The 14,840-nt window shown below is 33.5% G+C and overlaps 1 protein-coding gene across 1 annotated transcript; it reads right to left on the reverse strand.

Moving 5' to 3' along the window:
• Window positions 1-1,109: 1,109 nt before the first annotated feature.
• On the reverse strand, window positions 1,110-14,840 carry LOC111001373 (doublesex- and mab-3-related transcription factor A2). The gene is made up of 6 exons (XM_022271256.2): window positions 14,551-14,840; window positions 12,334-12,474; window positions 11,903-12,017; window positions 2,179-2,387; window positions 1,822-1,977; window positions 1,110-1,705 (listed from the first exon to the last, which is right to left on the reverse strand). The coding sequence occupies exons 1-6, from the start codon at window positions 14,647-14,649 to the stop codon at window positions 1,349-1,351; spliced, it is 1,077 nt and encodes a 358-aa protein (XP_022126948.2). The 5' UTR covers window positions 14,650-14,840; the 3' UTR covers window positions 1,110-1,348.

Below are 14,840 nucleotides of genomic sequence, written 5' to 3' on the forward strand. Positions count from 1 at the left end.
TCATGTTAACATTATAATTTTTTATTGCGTCGCAAGTGAATCTAATGTTTTATATGGATTATTATTTTATGAAAATACATTGATTGATTTTTAGTAAATCATTACATTGCATTTTAATTTTTATAAATATGTTGTATTAAGACGGAAAATATTATTAATTTTCCAACTCATTTATAAAAGAAGTTCATTTGAGTTATGAAAACTAAAAACTAAATATTTTGTTGGTGAATTTTTGTTATATTTAATAAATCCCACGTGCGCCAATTTTCCACTTTTTAATAAAAACTTATTTCTTGTTATGTTATGTTGAGAGTAGGACTTCAATGTTTGTAAGATAACAACCCTATAATAATTACGTATACACAAGGTATTTATTTTTACATAACGAATACGTTTGACGCAGTTGATATTCTGACGTAACTAACATTAAATATGAATAATTAAACGTACCTATACGGCAAACACAAAATATAAATATTGTGTAAATTTTAATTTGTGGAAAAAAACACTGTCCCATTCACGATGAGATTTATTTTGGATAAGTCAATTAACTCAACAAATTAACACGTTTTTTTGATACATCTCTTATAAGATATTTTTTTTAAATATGAGATTACTGTAAGTACAATTTTATGACAAACTCAACACAAAAGACTTATTTTATGAAAAAACGTGTTTTGTGTTACATGGATTTTATTTTCGCACATGAAAGTGTAATTTGAAACAAAAAGATTCTTAGAAAACTAATTGAAAAGAAAATCTATGAACTCGATTATTAAATATTAGAATTAACTGAATATTTAGAGTAAAGAGATGGTGTTGGCGGTTGACAGAAAAATAACAAAACACGTATTAATTTGTAAGTATTGCTTTCTAAACTATTAAGTCCAATTATAATACAGAAATGACAATTATTAATTTAATAATAACGTATACTTAGATAAATCTTAATCAATAAATTCTACTATAATTATTTTTATTCAGTAGTTATTTACAATTTTTTATTAATTACCTATATCACCTAAGGTTTTCTTTATTATCTTTTATAACTTCATTGTACAACAATATAAGAAATAAACCTTACAACACTACTGTTGTAAGGTTAGCAAAAAATAATATCACTAATTTTATTCGTCAAGAGCATCTTTTTCTTATTACCGAATATTATTTCCTTGAAAGGATATTAAACATAGGTACTATTGATATATTACAACTTGTGTGAACGGATCTCCTAAGCTATTTATTATTTTGCTAAAATAACGAAATACCTCATTTCAATGTGACCATTTTTTTATATTTACAGTGAACATTATAAGACAGCTTACAGCACTGTCCAATTTTGCAAACCCTAATCGGAGAACCCTTCATTATTCGTATTATCAGAGGTAGGTGAAGTACCAGGAGATGGCACCTGCAGCTGCCTGCCATACATCAGTTCAGAAGGTGGTAGAAACGAAGACATATATTCTGGAGGTGGCCTTATCACCGTAGGTAAATATCCTGTTCCACTGTAGGGAGGAGTAAGGAATCTTCTAGAAGGCGAGAACTTAAAGCTATGATTAGAGAGCGGAGAAAACGCAGACTTGGACTGGTAGTTCATGTAGGGTGAATCTGGAGTCATGTAGGAAGATTCAGGGCCGTTGACCATAGTTTCCATAGCGGCCACAACGTCCCCTTTACATCTGGCGAGGATGACTTCTATTTCCTGAATCATAAAGAGAACACAGAATAAACTTAAGAAGCGACTCAAATGTTGTTGCTAATTGATAAAAGGTCAGACACAAATGAATGTTATTATTTGAAACCGCCTTATGTCCTCACCTGTCTGCTCCGCCTGGGAAATACTTTAATGAGGACATCGACGGGTGATTTTTGGAAGGGCGAGGTGTCCTCCAGAGACTCTGGCGTGTGACCCTCCTGTTTACCACGTCTGTACTTGAAGTTGTTGTCCCATTTATCATCGTCCTCTTTCTTGACCTATGCACATTTCAATAATTAGCTTATTTTTAATTCTATCGAGTATAAAATCGTTGAAAAATGCTATACAAATTATAACCCATAAAGATCATAATTGAAATACATATAATTAATGAAATACCTTCAGATATATCATACCCCTTCACAAATTACATAACTACATACTTAATAATGAAAAAAATACCCATTAAAAAGACCAACCTCATCCTGCCTTTCTTTGAGCGACAGATTTTCTGGCGTCAATGAAGGTTCCGAATGCTCCAATTCTTCCTCCACGTTCAATTCATGGTCTGACGGAGATCGTGGTGGGGGCGAATCTAGAGGGGAGGTCCTTATCGGGGTCTTGGAATCCTGGGTCTCGGGTGGTGATGGACTGGAGCATACCTCGGTAATTCGGGCGCGTTTTTGAACTAAGGACAAAGAGTAGTTTTTATAAAAGTTTCTTCTTGTTACACTTAGCTGTCACGGACTAAAAACAATGTTAAGCAGATTTGAGAATTAGATTTCAAGTCAAGTCATTTGTATTTTGACGCAGTCTTATGGTTTTGTATGTTGATGTGACTTCAAAATGTATATCACTCTATATCGCTTTAACAAAGACCAGAGAATATAAAATCAACAGTCGCGTGAACAAACCACTTTGAAACACTTTCCGTGTATCGTTAAAAAGGTACATTGCGTTAAAAATACAGTCGTGGACAAAAGTGCTCAAATTATGTGCCGAGGTACGGAGGTTCAAATATTTGCACTTTAAGTTTCTGTTATTTATTTTTAAGTGTTTCTTTTGAATATTTCCTTTAGTATTCCTCTCTTTATACCTAAACAGATACGCTACTCTAAGAATATATCATTATTTACATTTACATATTTAAATACTTAGTTTACATAAAAACGTAAATGAAAAAACACTTCGCTAGACGTGTATCGGGATAACAATGCGTGCTCGTGTGAGTAATGCAGCAATATTAAATTACAATTATCAAAAGCATAGCGGTTGTTTTTCAGCAGGTATATTTATAATGTCAAGTACAATAGAAACATTTGACGTTGTGCATTGTGTGTCGAGCAATTAGAAGCGGGCTCGTTTTCAGTGACGTGTGCGAATTTAATGGTCGAACTTATTGTTTTTTTGAGACTCAAGTACTGAGAGGGAACTCGACTCGGGGGAAACACGATTCGATTACATTTATCGTGCGACTAGTTCAATACAATATGTGCGATTCGATATCGAGTGAAAAGCGGATTTTTTGTTTCTTATTTTTAACGAAAATGTTTTCGATACGGCTTTTGGGGTTTTATTTGTTTTGAGTGTTCCGTTCGGTTTCGAGTGTTTAACGTTGGGAATAGAAAATGCAGGCAAATATCCTTTTTTTGTTAGTTTTTAGTGGAGTTTTACAAACCCTATCAGAACAGCTGATCACATATGATGGATGATATGTTTATTTAACTTTGAGTCATTATAACTAACGTAGGTGTGTTTAAATTATTAAAAATCATTTTACATTCAAGCTGTTTATTTCTGTCAGCCTTTAAAATACTTATGTAATAATATGTTGTCTATTTAGATAATCATACACAAATAAATCAATTATAAACAAATATTAAATCAACTTACAAAACCAAACTTTACAAAGTAAAGGACGTATGGAGAAAGGAGCCAAACAAAAAAACAATAAAACCCTCCCTCGAGCACATACTGAATTTCATTAAAATAATACACTATTATGAATCCAATACAAACACTTATACTCTGGCCTTTTCGGTCCTCATTACACGTGTGAGGGGGATAGAAATATCGAATCGTATGTGTGTAACTGAATAAGAACATTTGAATAGATGAATTGTATTTGATAGGACATCTGCTTGTATTATGTACATTTGTTATTCATATAATTGTGTATATTAAATAAGTGGGTGTTTTTGTTGGAACACAATGTTAGCCATAGTATTTTTTAATGCTTTTCATTCTTTTGATTAAATATTTTATAACTCCAAGGAAACCTGGACCTGCTATCTACCCATAATCTCAACAATATTTATACTTTATCTTTGAAAACTATTTACGACCATATCTACTGCACGTTGACTTGTCATCGGTCGCCCTACAGCTACTGCTCCGTTTAACAAACATCAAATGATATTAATACAGTGTGGTTCGGATGGACTCTCGATTTATTTAATCCACTTTCTCATCTGAGCTGTTACTCGTTCGTGCAATGAAAAGCTACACGCAATAACCATACCTCAAGGCAGGGCGAGCGCGATGGTTGTTTGCATTGCGCGACACAGTAATGCGTCGGCGATAAATCAAGCGCACAATGCTCTGGCGGCCGGCCACGGTACTGTCGCGGCGTATTGTGCTCGGATTTACTGACGTCTGCGAGCGACGGCCGACGTGTCGCTTCAATACAATTGTACAGACGTTTGCGGCCGACTGTACATGCATATTCAATGTTCCCACTTCCCGACAATCCTTTACCGAGCCAAAACGACATCGCCGAGGATTGGCTACTATTTTGTCTGTTTAATACTCTTTGATATCCAAATCAATAAAAGCCTTTCGTATATAAAGAATTAAACAAAAACTAAAACCGCCGGTAATTAGCCGAGTCCACGAAGAAATAATGACGTAATTAACTTTTATTTATTATTGAGGGGAGCGGCTCGGCCAACGCTCAAAGCTTTATCTGTAGACGCTAATTGTGGTTGAAGGGATAACTTTGCATATTACAATGTATTTATTTTTAATAAAGCATTATTAACTTAACAAACTAAAAAAAATTAACACATAGGTTAACAACCTATGTATTAATTTTTTTTTATTCATTGGTTTTTGTATTATATGTAAATGTCCAACATAGTAATTATATAAGCAACACAATTGCTACGACGAGCTACGGTGCACATTAGCTACGCCGGTAGAGCTACGGTTTAGAGAGGCGTAGTAATAACAATGGAAATAAAAAATTCATACATTTTAATTTAATAATATCCTTTGCAAGAGATTTTAATTCTATACAATTATAATTCCATTACCAGGCATCAAACCACAAATCCCAAAGATAAATATTTGTATACAGGTCCAAGTGGCACTCATAATCTAATGATTGATACACCGTACACACTCATAAAAACTCAAGTGGAGAAAAACTCTATAGAATTAGGAAGGGCAAATTCAACAAGTTATAAAACCTCTATTGTACTGACCGGCGATTATTGAAACCGAGGAAATTAAAAATAACCCCGTGTCTTGTTAGAGCGAAAGAATCGTTTATCGAAGAAATTTTAACTTTATTATGAGAGTGATAGGACGATTAATGTTGTAACTTTCTGTACAACTTTATAAAAAAATTGTTTTTCGAATTTAAGTCGTATTTGAAATAGGCACGAGTGATTTTTTATTGCGCTCAAGATAAGTGCTCTTCGATATCGGGTTAGGGTGGTGCGTGGGCCATTAAATTTTCACTTTTACACTAAACTGTTGTTAGTTATCTCGCCTCAATTATTCTGTATTGACTACCTTTAATTTAATAAAATGCCAAAGACTAAAACGTAGTGTTGGATTGCTTTTAGATATTATCTCTCTGTTTCTTGTTCTTGTGATTTCGTTAGATTTTCACATGATTGAGGACTACTTGCCATTTCTTTTCATTAGCATATTATTCGACCCGGTTATCCCTGTTCGCCCTCAAGGTAATTCGGCGCTCAGTGCGTTTGATGTGTGACGTGTGATGGCCCCTACCCGCGATACTGAACTATTGTGTCTCTGATCAATTAGACATCTCTCCATGGAGTCGAATAATCACCAGTATTGTATTGTCACTGTTTAATTGAGTCTGATTTGTCCTCATATAGAATTATGTACAGTATTAAAACTGTTTTTAATGTTAATAAAATATACAATTATCCACGTTTGCGTATTATTTAATAGGTACTAAAATGATGAGGTGAAAACATAACAATTGTTATCGAAGTAAACAAAAAATTTAATCAAACCTTGTAAGTATTCGTACGTTTGTAACATGGCGTCAGGTAACATTTAATGAAAAAATAAAACGAAGAAAGCAAATAAAAACAGCGGAAGCCGCGAGATCGTGTTACAGCTAAATCAATTTTTCTGCCTGTATCGTTTACACTAAAGGGCGGGGATGTCAGACTAACTGGGACCCCCTGTTGCACGCATTTCTAACATAAAAGCAACTCTAATTTTTTTAATTCATAAATGAGATAAATCCCGGTTTTATTTCTAAATACCCTCCCTTACATCTCCCGTAAAACAATGGCTCCAGTACAATTAAATTACAAAGATAGATGTTGTCATAATTCAAAAGTGAAGAAGGGCGTCGCCAGAAAGTAATAAAATGTTAATAAAGTGTGATTACAAAAGAACTCGACATACGATCGGAATTTACTGTCTCTAATACTCGGCTCTTATTGAAAGCCAGTAATCCCATCAGCCTATATTAAATATAACTCCGTCTCCAGGGTTGGCGCAATGTGTATAATATTTGTTAAAAATTATAACTGACCTATCGATCGAACTTTTACTTATATAATATCGTCACATTAATTTATCAGTTAATTTGTTTCATCCATATATCTACGACCTTTTTATTCATACTTTAGTATATTCATATAGACAAATTGAGCCAAAAAATTATATGGAATAATAAAATACCAATTGCTTCGAGCATCAATTTAACAACATGCCAGCCCTAAACCACTATGATTATAGACTACTAATTCCTCAATCGAATGAATTTTAGCGTACAAAGACGCCACGCGAACTCATACTGTATTATTTCAAACACAAGGGTAAATTTCGTGTGACCACGTGAATAATAGAAGCACCCAACAATTGGTTTTATTGTTACCACCCGCCGATTTAGAGTTACTCAATCCAATATCAAAGTTTAAATTTTAAACACAAGCAACTTTCGACCCTAAACTATTTCAATACAGGCGCTTCTGTAATTAAATCGAACCACCAGACTGTGCGATCAAATCGAACATCTATCGGCCTGTTAATAAAGTTAATTTTCTAATAATAAAGGTAAATCTATCGAACAATTTTAAACTTTAACTTTGTGATTAAAATTTAAACTTTGAGCCACGGCGATTGAGATGAGTTTTGAGTAAAAAGTGGTCGCTCGTAAATAATAGGTGTCGCGAACAAGCCGTGGACGAAGCGGGGTCGCATTGTTAGTATCGCTAATCACTCCACTCGGGGGTCGAGGGTTAAGTTTTGTATTAATAGAGTTTCACAAATACACTGATCTTCATTTCGCGAGGGACATCTGCTATTTTTCATTTAAATCCATTTAAAAATGATATGATCGCGTTCCCGTTGTGTACATCTACATATAATCGTCATATAACTAATAAGTAGGCACTTGTATAATTACCAAAGTTAAACGAATGCTCACAAAACGGAGCAAAATATATTATTCGTTAAGCGAAAGCCCGACATTTAGCCACAAAGAGCATTAATTAAAGAATCCCAAACTCAAACCGGCATTAAATTAAACTTTACTTTTGCAATAAACTGTAAAAATAAAATACTGAGTACCCTTCCCTTTCAAACGGGTTCATTATAAGTTATACAATAAAAACCCAGGTTGCATCCGACTGACCTAAGTGGACGTGCGATAGGGATAGACTACACAAATACTCTCGAGTTGGAGTGGGATGGATATACGGCAAGTGCCACTCGAAATATAAATGGTATCGAAATCGTGTGTGGCTGAGAAGGATATATGCGATCTAAAAGTGTGAGGGGGAGGGATAGTTTGATATCTTTGAGGGAAAAGATCAAAATGATAACGAACCATTTGAAAAATGATTCGAACGGAAAATTGTGGAAAAGGGTTTTCTTGGAGTGGCGGTTAATGATACAGGTTTCAAAACGGATATAGGAGATAGATCAAATAGACAAATTTTCATTAATGACATTTCATAAGATATCTTGGCAGTGAAAACCTCTTTTGTTTCACATAATTATTAATTCAACTCACACTAACAGAGTGATTATGCTCTGGATATATGAAACCAATATACAAGCGAAACCGCGAGCCAGTGCTGTATACTTATAACCAATTAAGTTGTAAAGTGCAATTGAACGCAGTGCTATTGATCCTGTTTCAGTGCGCTAATGATTTAATATGCTTTACATATTATAACGAACAACCATATATTTTATCAATTCACACGCACACTTTGCTATGTATTTTCATGGTACGAATATATCAACGAACTGATATGTTCTGACAAAACATTTTTAAATCGTGACACATTGAGAGTTATTGGAGTTCCCGCTTATTTTATCGGTTTGGGCTTCCAGAAGATACTTAAGTATTGGAAAATGTAGACCTTGATCGCCATGGTCAACGTTGTTTGACATGGAACACACATTATAACCATGGCAAAGAATTTTTAAGATGTACCGTGAATGCACCTAACAGTAGCAGGCAAGATAAAAGATTGCTTGGGTTGTTCGGCTGACAAGTCGCGTTCAAACGTTGAACGACTTTCATTACATTAATACAATTTTAGAACTAAAAATCGATTTACCAAAGATTTGGTATACTTACTTTGTAACATAAAAAGAAATATGTGTAAGTGATGTCAAATATGACTAAACATCATTTTAAAGAAGCGGTTTAGTAGTTTTTGATATTTCATCTTTTACTTTGCGTATTTACCGATATACGTAATGTGTAATAAACGTGCCTTACATAATATTGCTAAGTATTACAAGGCAGATATTGATTTATATATACATCGCGACGTTAAAAAAATTAATTAAGTAAAACTAAAAACTGAAATCTCACGGATTCATGAATTATAATGCAATAAAAGTAAGAAATACTCGTACAATAATTTTGTTCGAGTACGATTGAACAGGATAGGATATGGTTAAGAAAAGTTTATATAGAAGTGTCTTAAAAGGGGCTAAAGTGATGGGCACTCACATGGAGTCGGGAGCCTATTCCAGAACTTAAGGACAAGCCTTGAGATGGAATTGAAATAAAAACAAAATGCATCCAATAGAGGAGCGTCACCTATAGATGTAAGGACCTATAGGTGTAAGATTTTTAAGATTAGAGGTAATTTTGAGATTGAAAAGAATTGAACATAGAAGTTGAATTATATGCGTGTCACGTCTGAGTCGAAAAGGGCATATATCCTAAGACCAAATATAAAGCATATGCAGACATTCTGCAGGCGATCAATCTTGTCAAGCAGCTTTTCCATTCATATAAGAGATGCATGTGTCGAGAATATTGTGATTAGAAGATTAGAAGATTGCGCTATCATATTGCGTTTTAGTGCGGGCAGGAAAAAAACTGTAAAGATAGTTTTCAAACCAGTCAGTAGCCAGTCAATCAAAAGTCAAAGCAACGCAAGCAGAATTTCAAAATCCATGGTTTTGAAAGCATTGCTAAGGTCAAGCAGGTATCATAGGAGTAAGCAGAAGCATTAGATCCTGCCAATTGGTATCTGGAAAAGTAGACAAGGGAAATTTTGGATTGCTATCCTAGAAAGGAAAGTCGACGACAACTTAAGAGATGGTAGGATGACCAACCGTCAAAGGACAGCCCGATGAAATAACTGTTTTAAGTAAATTTAGTTTTTCTTGTTGTTTGTGAGTTTAAAGTTAGAACTGTCATATTGTGCTTCGTAATGCTTGTTTCAAGTGAGAAGTGTAATGTATGAAACCATGAAACGCATGGAATACATTTCATTAGTTTTTAATAATACCTAAATGATAAATTGTTAACCAGTCATAAAAGTATACCCCAATAACACTCGACTCATAACATGTACAATATGTGATACGAGTCACGTATTAACAGTTACAGTGTAGGGTACTGGAGGCATTCCACGCCAGAAAGTCTCACTTTATTAAGGCTTTATTGAACAGCCTTATGGACATCGTGCGTAGTATTTAGATCGACGACAGACGTTATTTTAGAATTGTTATCATTCCTAGCAACTTATCATTAATGCCAGTTTATTGCCAGTTTTCCTCTTCCGTTCTACGCCCTTGATTTAAGAACTAGCAGTAAATGTAAATTCACAATTAATTTAATTTTTTTGACGTTCTTGTTTAATTATATGAATAAAGATATTTTTGTTTGTTTTTTTTTGTTTGTTTGTTAATAACAACTTAAGGAATTAAAAAACTTTCATTAAGAAACTGCTCTTACCTTACCACCGGTGATTATCTATATAAATGCTTATCAGTGTTTTATGGCTGATAAGGAATTACTATAATAGGTACGTAGTTATATTTTATTTATTTCCTTTTATGGTAAAGTAATAGCGAGAAGTTCATAAAAAATAGTAAAATCATTAGGAAGGCGGCCAACCATTGTGTCATACTATTCGCCTTTCATATAAAAACATTAATTAAAAGAAAAGCAGGCACTTAATATAGGGAAAACAGGAAAAGTTATAGTAGCGAGGGTGGGTCATGTGGGGAAATGGGAGCTTTACCGCATTTGTAATTAAAGCTATGTTTCCGTGAAGTGAAAAGAACTCTTTTGATGTTTCAGCAAATTATAAAGATTTGTTAGTAAGGCGCAATTAAATAAATGCTGAAATTCGTTTGAAACTGTTTAAAAAAAACATCACACGTTTCCGTCGCGAGGGAAAGTGCTGTTGGACTTTGCGCATTTAGGTTTTTTGCAGAACGACTACATCTTACTTCCTTCCTTGTCTGAATCTTTAAAATAAAATACAGTGTGAATGATTTGGGTAGCTACAAGTTTGGTAAGTTCTTAAGGGACGGGTTATATTAATTTAATTTAACATTTCCATGGATAAAGAAAGTCTGTTTTACTATAAATATGAATCACTATTTGAAATAAAAACCATTTGAAACCAATTCAATGAAACATTCCGCAAGCAAAATTAAAACTGTTCGAGAAAGGGCAAATATTAAAATGTCGCACAATTCCCTTTTTTAGCGGCAACATGAGTATGTTGTGACGATAAACACATGTGTGTTTATATGTATATGTCTTAGATCAACACCCACCGAGTGAGCTTTAGAAAAGAAAATTGTTTTCATTTCTCGACAGCACCCTGTGTTTAAGTCCCGCTATAAAAGGTGTTTTATTTCACTTTAATATAATATACTCTCAATTAAATACATAATAAGAATATTTCGCTATTCAGTAGATTTTTATGATAAAAAGCTTGCGGAAACATTTACGGCTTTGGTTTGAAAAAGTAATTTCCGTCGCTAACGACATTTTAAGATCTTTTTGTGACGCATTTCAGACGTTAATTAACTCTAATATCCGAATAAACGTGTAGTTAGAATGACTAGATAACATGTCATCAAATCGCTTTACTCGAAATCATGAAAGACGGCTCAACACCTTGACCTTTTAACACCTAATTTCAGGTGAATTTATAAAGGTGATTATGAAGTTAAAATCACAACAAATAATATGCGATCATTCGCACGGACGGACGAAACATTTAAAAAGTTGTATAAGTATCTTCGGAAATCCCTATTTTTTACCATTACCATTTAGCAAATGACTGTGTATTTTCTTTTTCCTTAATCTATTTACTGAAGAACATCGCTCACAGGCGTCTATGTAAAAATGAGTAGATAGTAGGTATACCATCAATCATTCACAAAACTCGTTGCACTTAGCGCTATTGTTTAATATGTAGAAATTACAGAAACCTTAATGCAAAGATAATATAATAATGCCTATTTGCACCATTTATTATATATAAATAAATGTTTTTATTACTATTATCTACCAGAATACTGTTTTTAGGCAATCAATGGTAGGACCTAATATAACGTATCATGACATAACGAATATATTCCTGAAAGTCGTTTGGTTAACATATACTTCATTGCTTAAATGTTTTTGGCTTGTGATGTTAAAAAGCTCACCTGGTTCGTCAGTTAATTCTGGAAAGTGCGGTCCAGCAGACGGCTGACCTCCGTACAACAAGTTCAGCTCTCGAGCTTCGTTCTCTTCTTGAGCCTGCTGACGTCTTAACGCCACCTGCACGATATACTGATTATATTACGATTTTATAACGTTGAAAAATCTCAGAGACACTGAAGCCTTTGTAAAAGTCCTGTGTGCGCTCACTCTCATCATTTAAAGCCTGGTGAAATTAAAGCAATAAATAGAAAGATCTCAGGCATAGGTCACGGAGTGACGGAGACTATCTGCCTTGAACACAATGTTGGCTTAATGAAGCTAGTAAACTAATTATTTAAAATAATTGTATCAATTAAGCAAATCTAGGAATGTCAACCGGCAACAAAGCACGTTCAAAAGATGCGATTTAAGTAAATCAGTATATAAATAATACCTGTGCTGCCATGACCCGCTGCCGCTCAGCGATGAGCGTGCATTTTGCGCAGACGCAGTCTCGCCAGCGACAGTATCGCTTGTGGCCCTTCAAGGCAGATACCACGCCGTGGTTGCGGCACCTCGCGCACTTCGGGGTCCGCTGGAATACAAAACATATCTTTCAGCACTTATTGCTGCACGGATTCTACTTAAGTAAATTTTAATAAAAGACTGTGGCGACTGTTGCAATCTATAAATAAACTGAAATAAATATGTTTCTAAATTTGGCTGAGTTTCATTTGTATTATTATTTGCAATTATTTATTCCATAAATTAGGCTTCTATAGGTTTCTCATAAAGAAATAAATTACGTGTAATTACTAGAATATTGTATATAAAGGATACAATGGCATATTAAACGTCGAGGTTATCTATTATATAGTATGTATTTTTTTGTGATTTTATTCACGTTCCAGTCGTGATAAAAGAATGTTGGGTTATGGAGGTTGTTGTACCTTCAAACCCTCCTCTAGAGTAATGACAGCAACAACTCCAAAATCATAAGAAAGAAGAACCAGAGATACCTACTTATTTCAATTAACAACTCCATAACATTTTTTTTATTTCTCGAAAAGAGAATAATAGCAAAGGGATTGTATGTTTTGAAGTTGTGATCTCTTTTATACTTTTCAGAGAGAAACAATTTATGTGAAACTATTAATTTTACAATCAATTCTCAAAAAGCACTTAAAACCAAATAAAGTATATTTTTAACTCAGTAGGCGGGAATAAGTATTGTGAGATCAGAACAAAAATAATCAATTCTTCAGTTTACTAAATTAATAACTTGTAAATATTAATTAAATTTACAAAATAATTATTTTTATCTGAAGGTAGCAAATATATTTTTAATTTCATATTAATTAATTTTTGTTTCGACTTTTACTCCGTTTTTATGATATTGGCCGATGTGTAAAGAAAATGTGACTCGCTCTATAACCAGAACTGAATTAAATTAAAGAAAAGTCAACAGACATTCAAAACACATTGTTTAAAATATATTTTTTTAAATAAGACAATTACCTATATGGTTTAAGTAGGTAATACTTAAGAACCGTATATAAATGTATAATTATTACCAAAGTTAAGACATTGTTAATAATAATAATCCTGGCTGTTGATAAATGTATAATAATACATATTATATTTTACAACAATAAAAGGTATCTCAAATTTTATTTTCACTCTAATGAAAAGATAGAGAAAAAACGTAGGTACGACAAGTAGATATTAATGTGTCTTTCCAGATGAATAGGTAAGTATTAAAACTTTCGGGGAATTTTAGACAAATATTTTTTAACATATCATTACGACAAAATTAGGCGCTAAATGACTGATAAATGTTATTAAGAACCTATAGAACCTATAGAATATATATATATATATATATATATCTATGTATATTCCTGTACCTATATATCTACTTATATGTTTTACGTATTTAATCTACACAAAGTTACCCCCGGCGGCAACTAATAGTCTAGGTATTAACAATATATCGGTAACATCTTTCACGATCTTTAAACTTAAGGACTAGACTAATTTTTGAAACAACTATTTATGACAACATACAAAATTAATTAACAAGACATACATTAAGGGAAAAAGCGAATTGCAAACCAAATCCTGAGCTGAGCTAGCAACATCTTCAAAAAAAATAATCGTTTCACTCAATAATGCCTGAATAACTCTAAGCAAACGTCTCTGATTTCGCACTTTTTTTAAATATCTCTTATGCTCTTGCAACTACTGACCTACAAACCGGAAATTACGAAAATATCGTGTTACAACAAAACACGCGAATGAATGTAACGATAATATAATTAAAGGTCTCACTAACCCTTAATATAGAGTTCATTTACAATAAAGTTGTAATATTATAATTTAATTACGTTGTAACTTTGGCACCTTTATCCGCAACGGTGGAGCGGCGGAAGTGTTACGAGAGACCGCTTTTTAATCTTTTGTAATTTTATATTAAAATTGTTGGGTATTTTACAAGTTTGGTACGGCAGTTTTATAAGAACACAAGTTTTAAATTCGGATTGGGTTCTCAATTCAACTACCGAAATTAGATTACCAATAAAAATATTGGTCTAGATTATTTTAAGTTCCTAGTTTATTCAATGTAACAAATAAGAATAAATGATATGTCACGTTATCAGCATTCACTGACCTGATATCTCTCGGAGGCTCGCAGGAAGAAAGGTGGGAGAGCAGCTAAAACTGGATGCTGCACCAGTTGTGATACATCAACACCGTTCGGTAGAGACATTTTCGCTTTCGAGTCCAGTCAAAAGTATAAGTTACAAACACACGAAACACATCTTTAAACGTCACTGAATAATATTTATCTTTGGGAATGGCTATTATTGTATAGTATTAGGTCAATATTAGGAGAGTATTAGGACAGTATTAGGACGTACAAAAGCGCGAGCGGCAAACGGAACGAGACACCGTTCCTTG

Source organism: Pieris rapae, chromosome 18 (genome assembly GCF_905147795.1).
Source record: "Pieris rapae chromosome 18, ilPieRapa1.1, whole genome shotgun sequence".
Classification (NCBI taxonomy): Eukaryota; Metazoa; Arthropoda; class Insecta; order Lepidoptera; family Pieridae; genus Pieris; species Pieris rapae.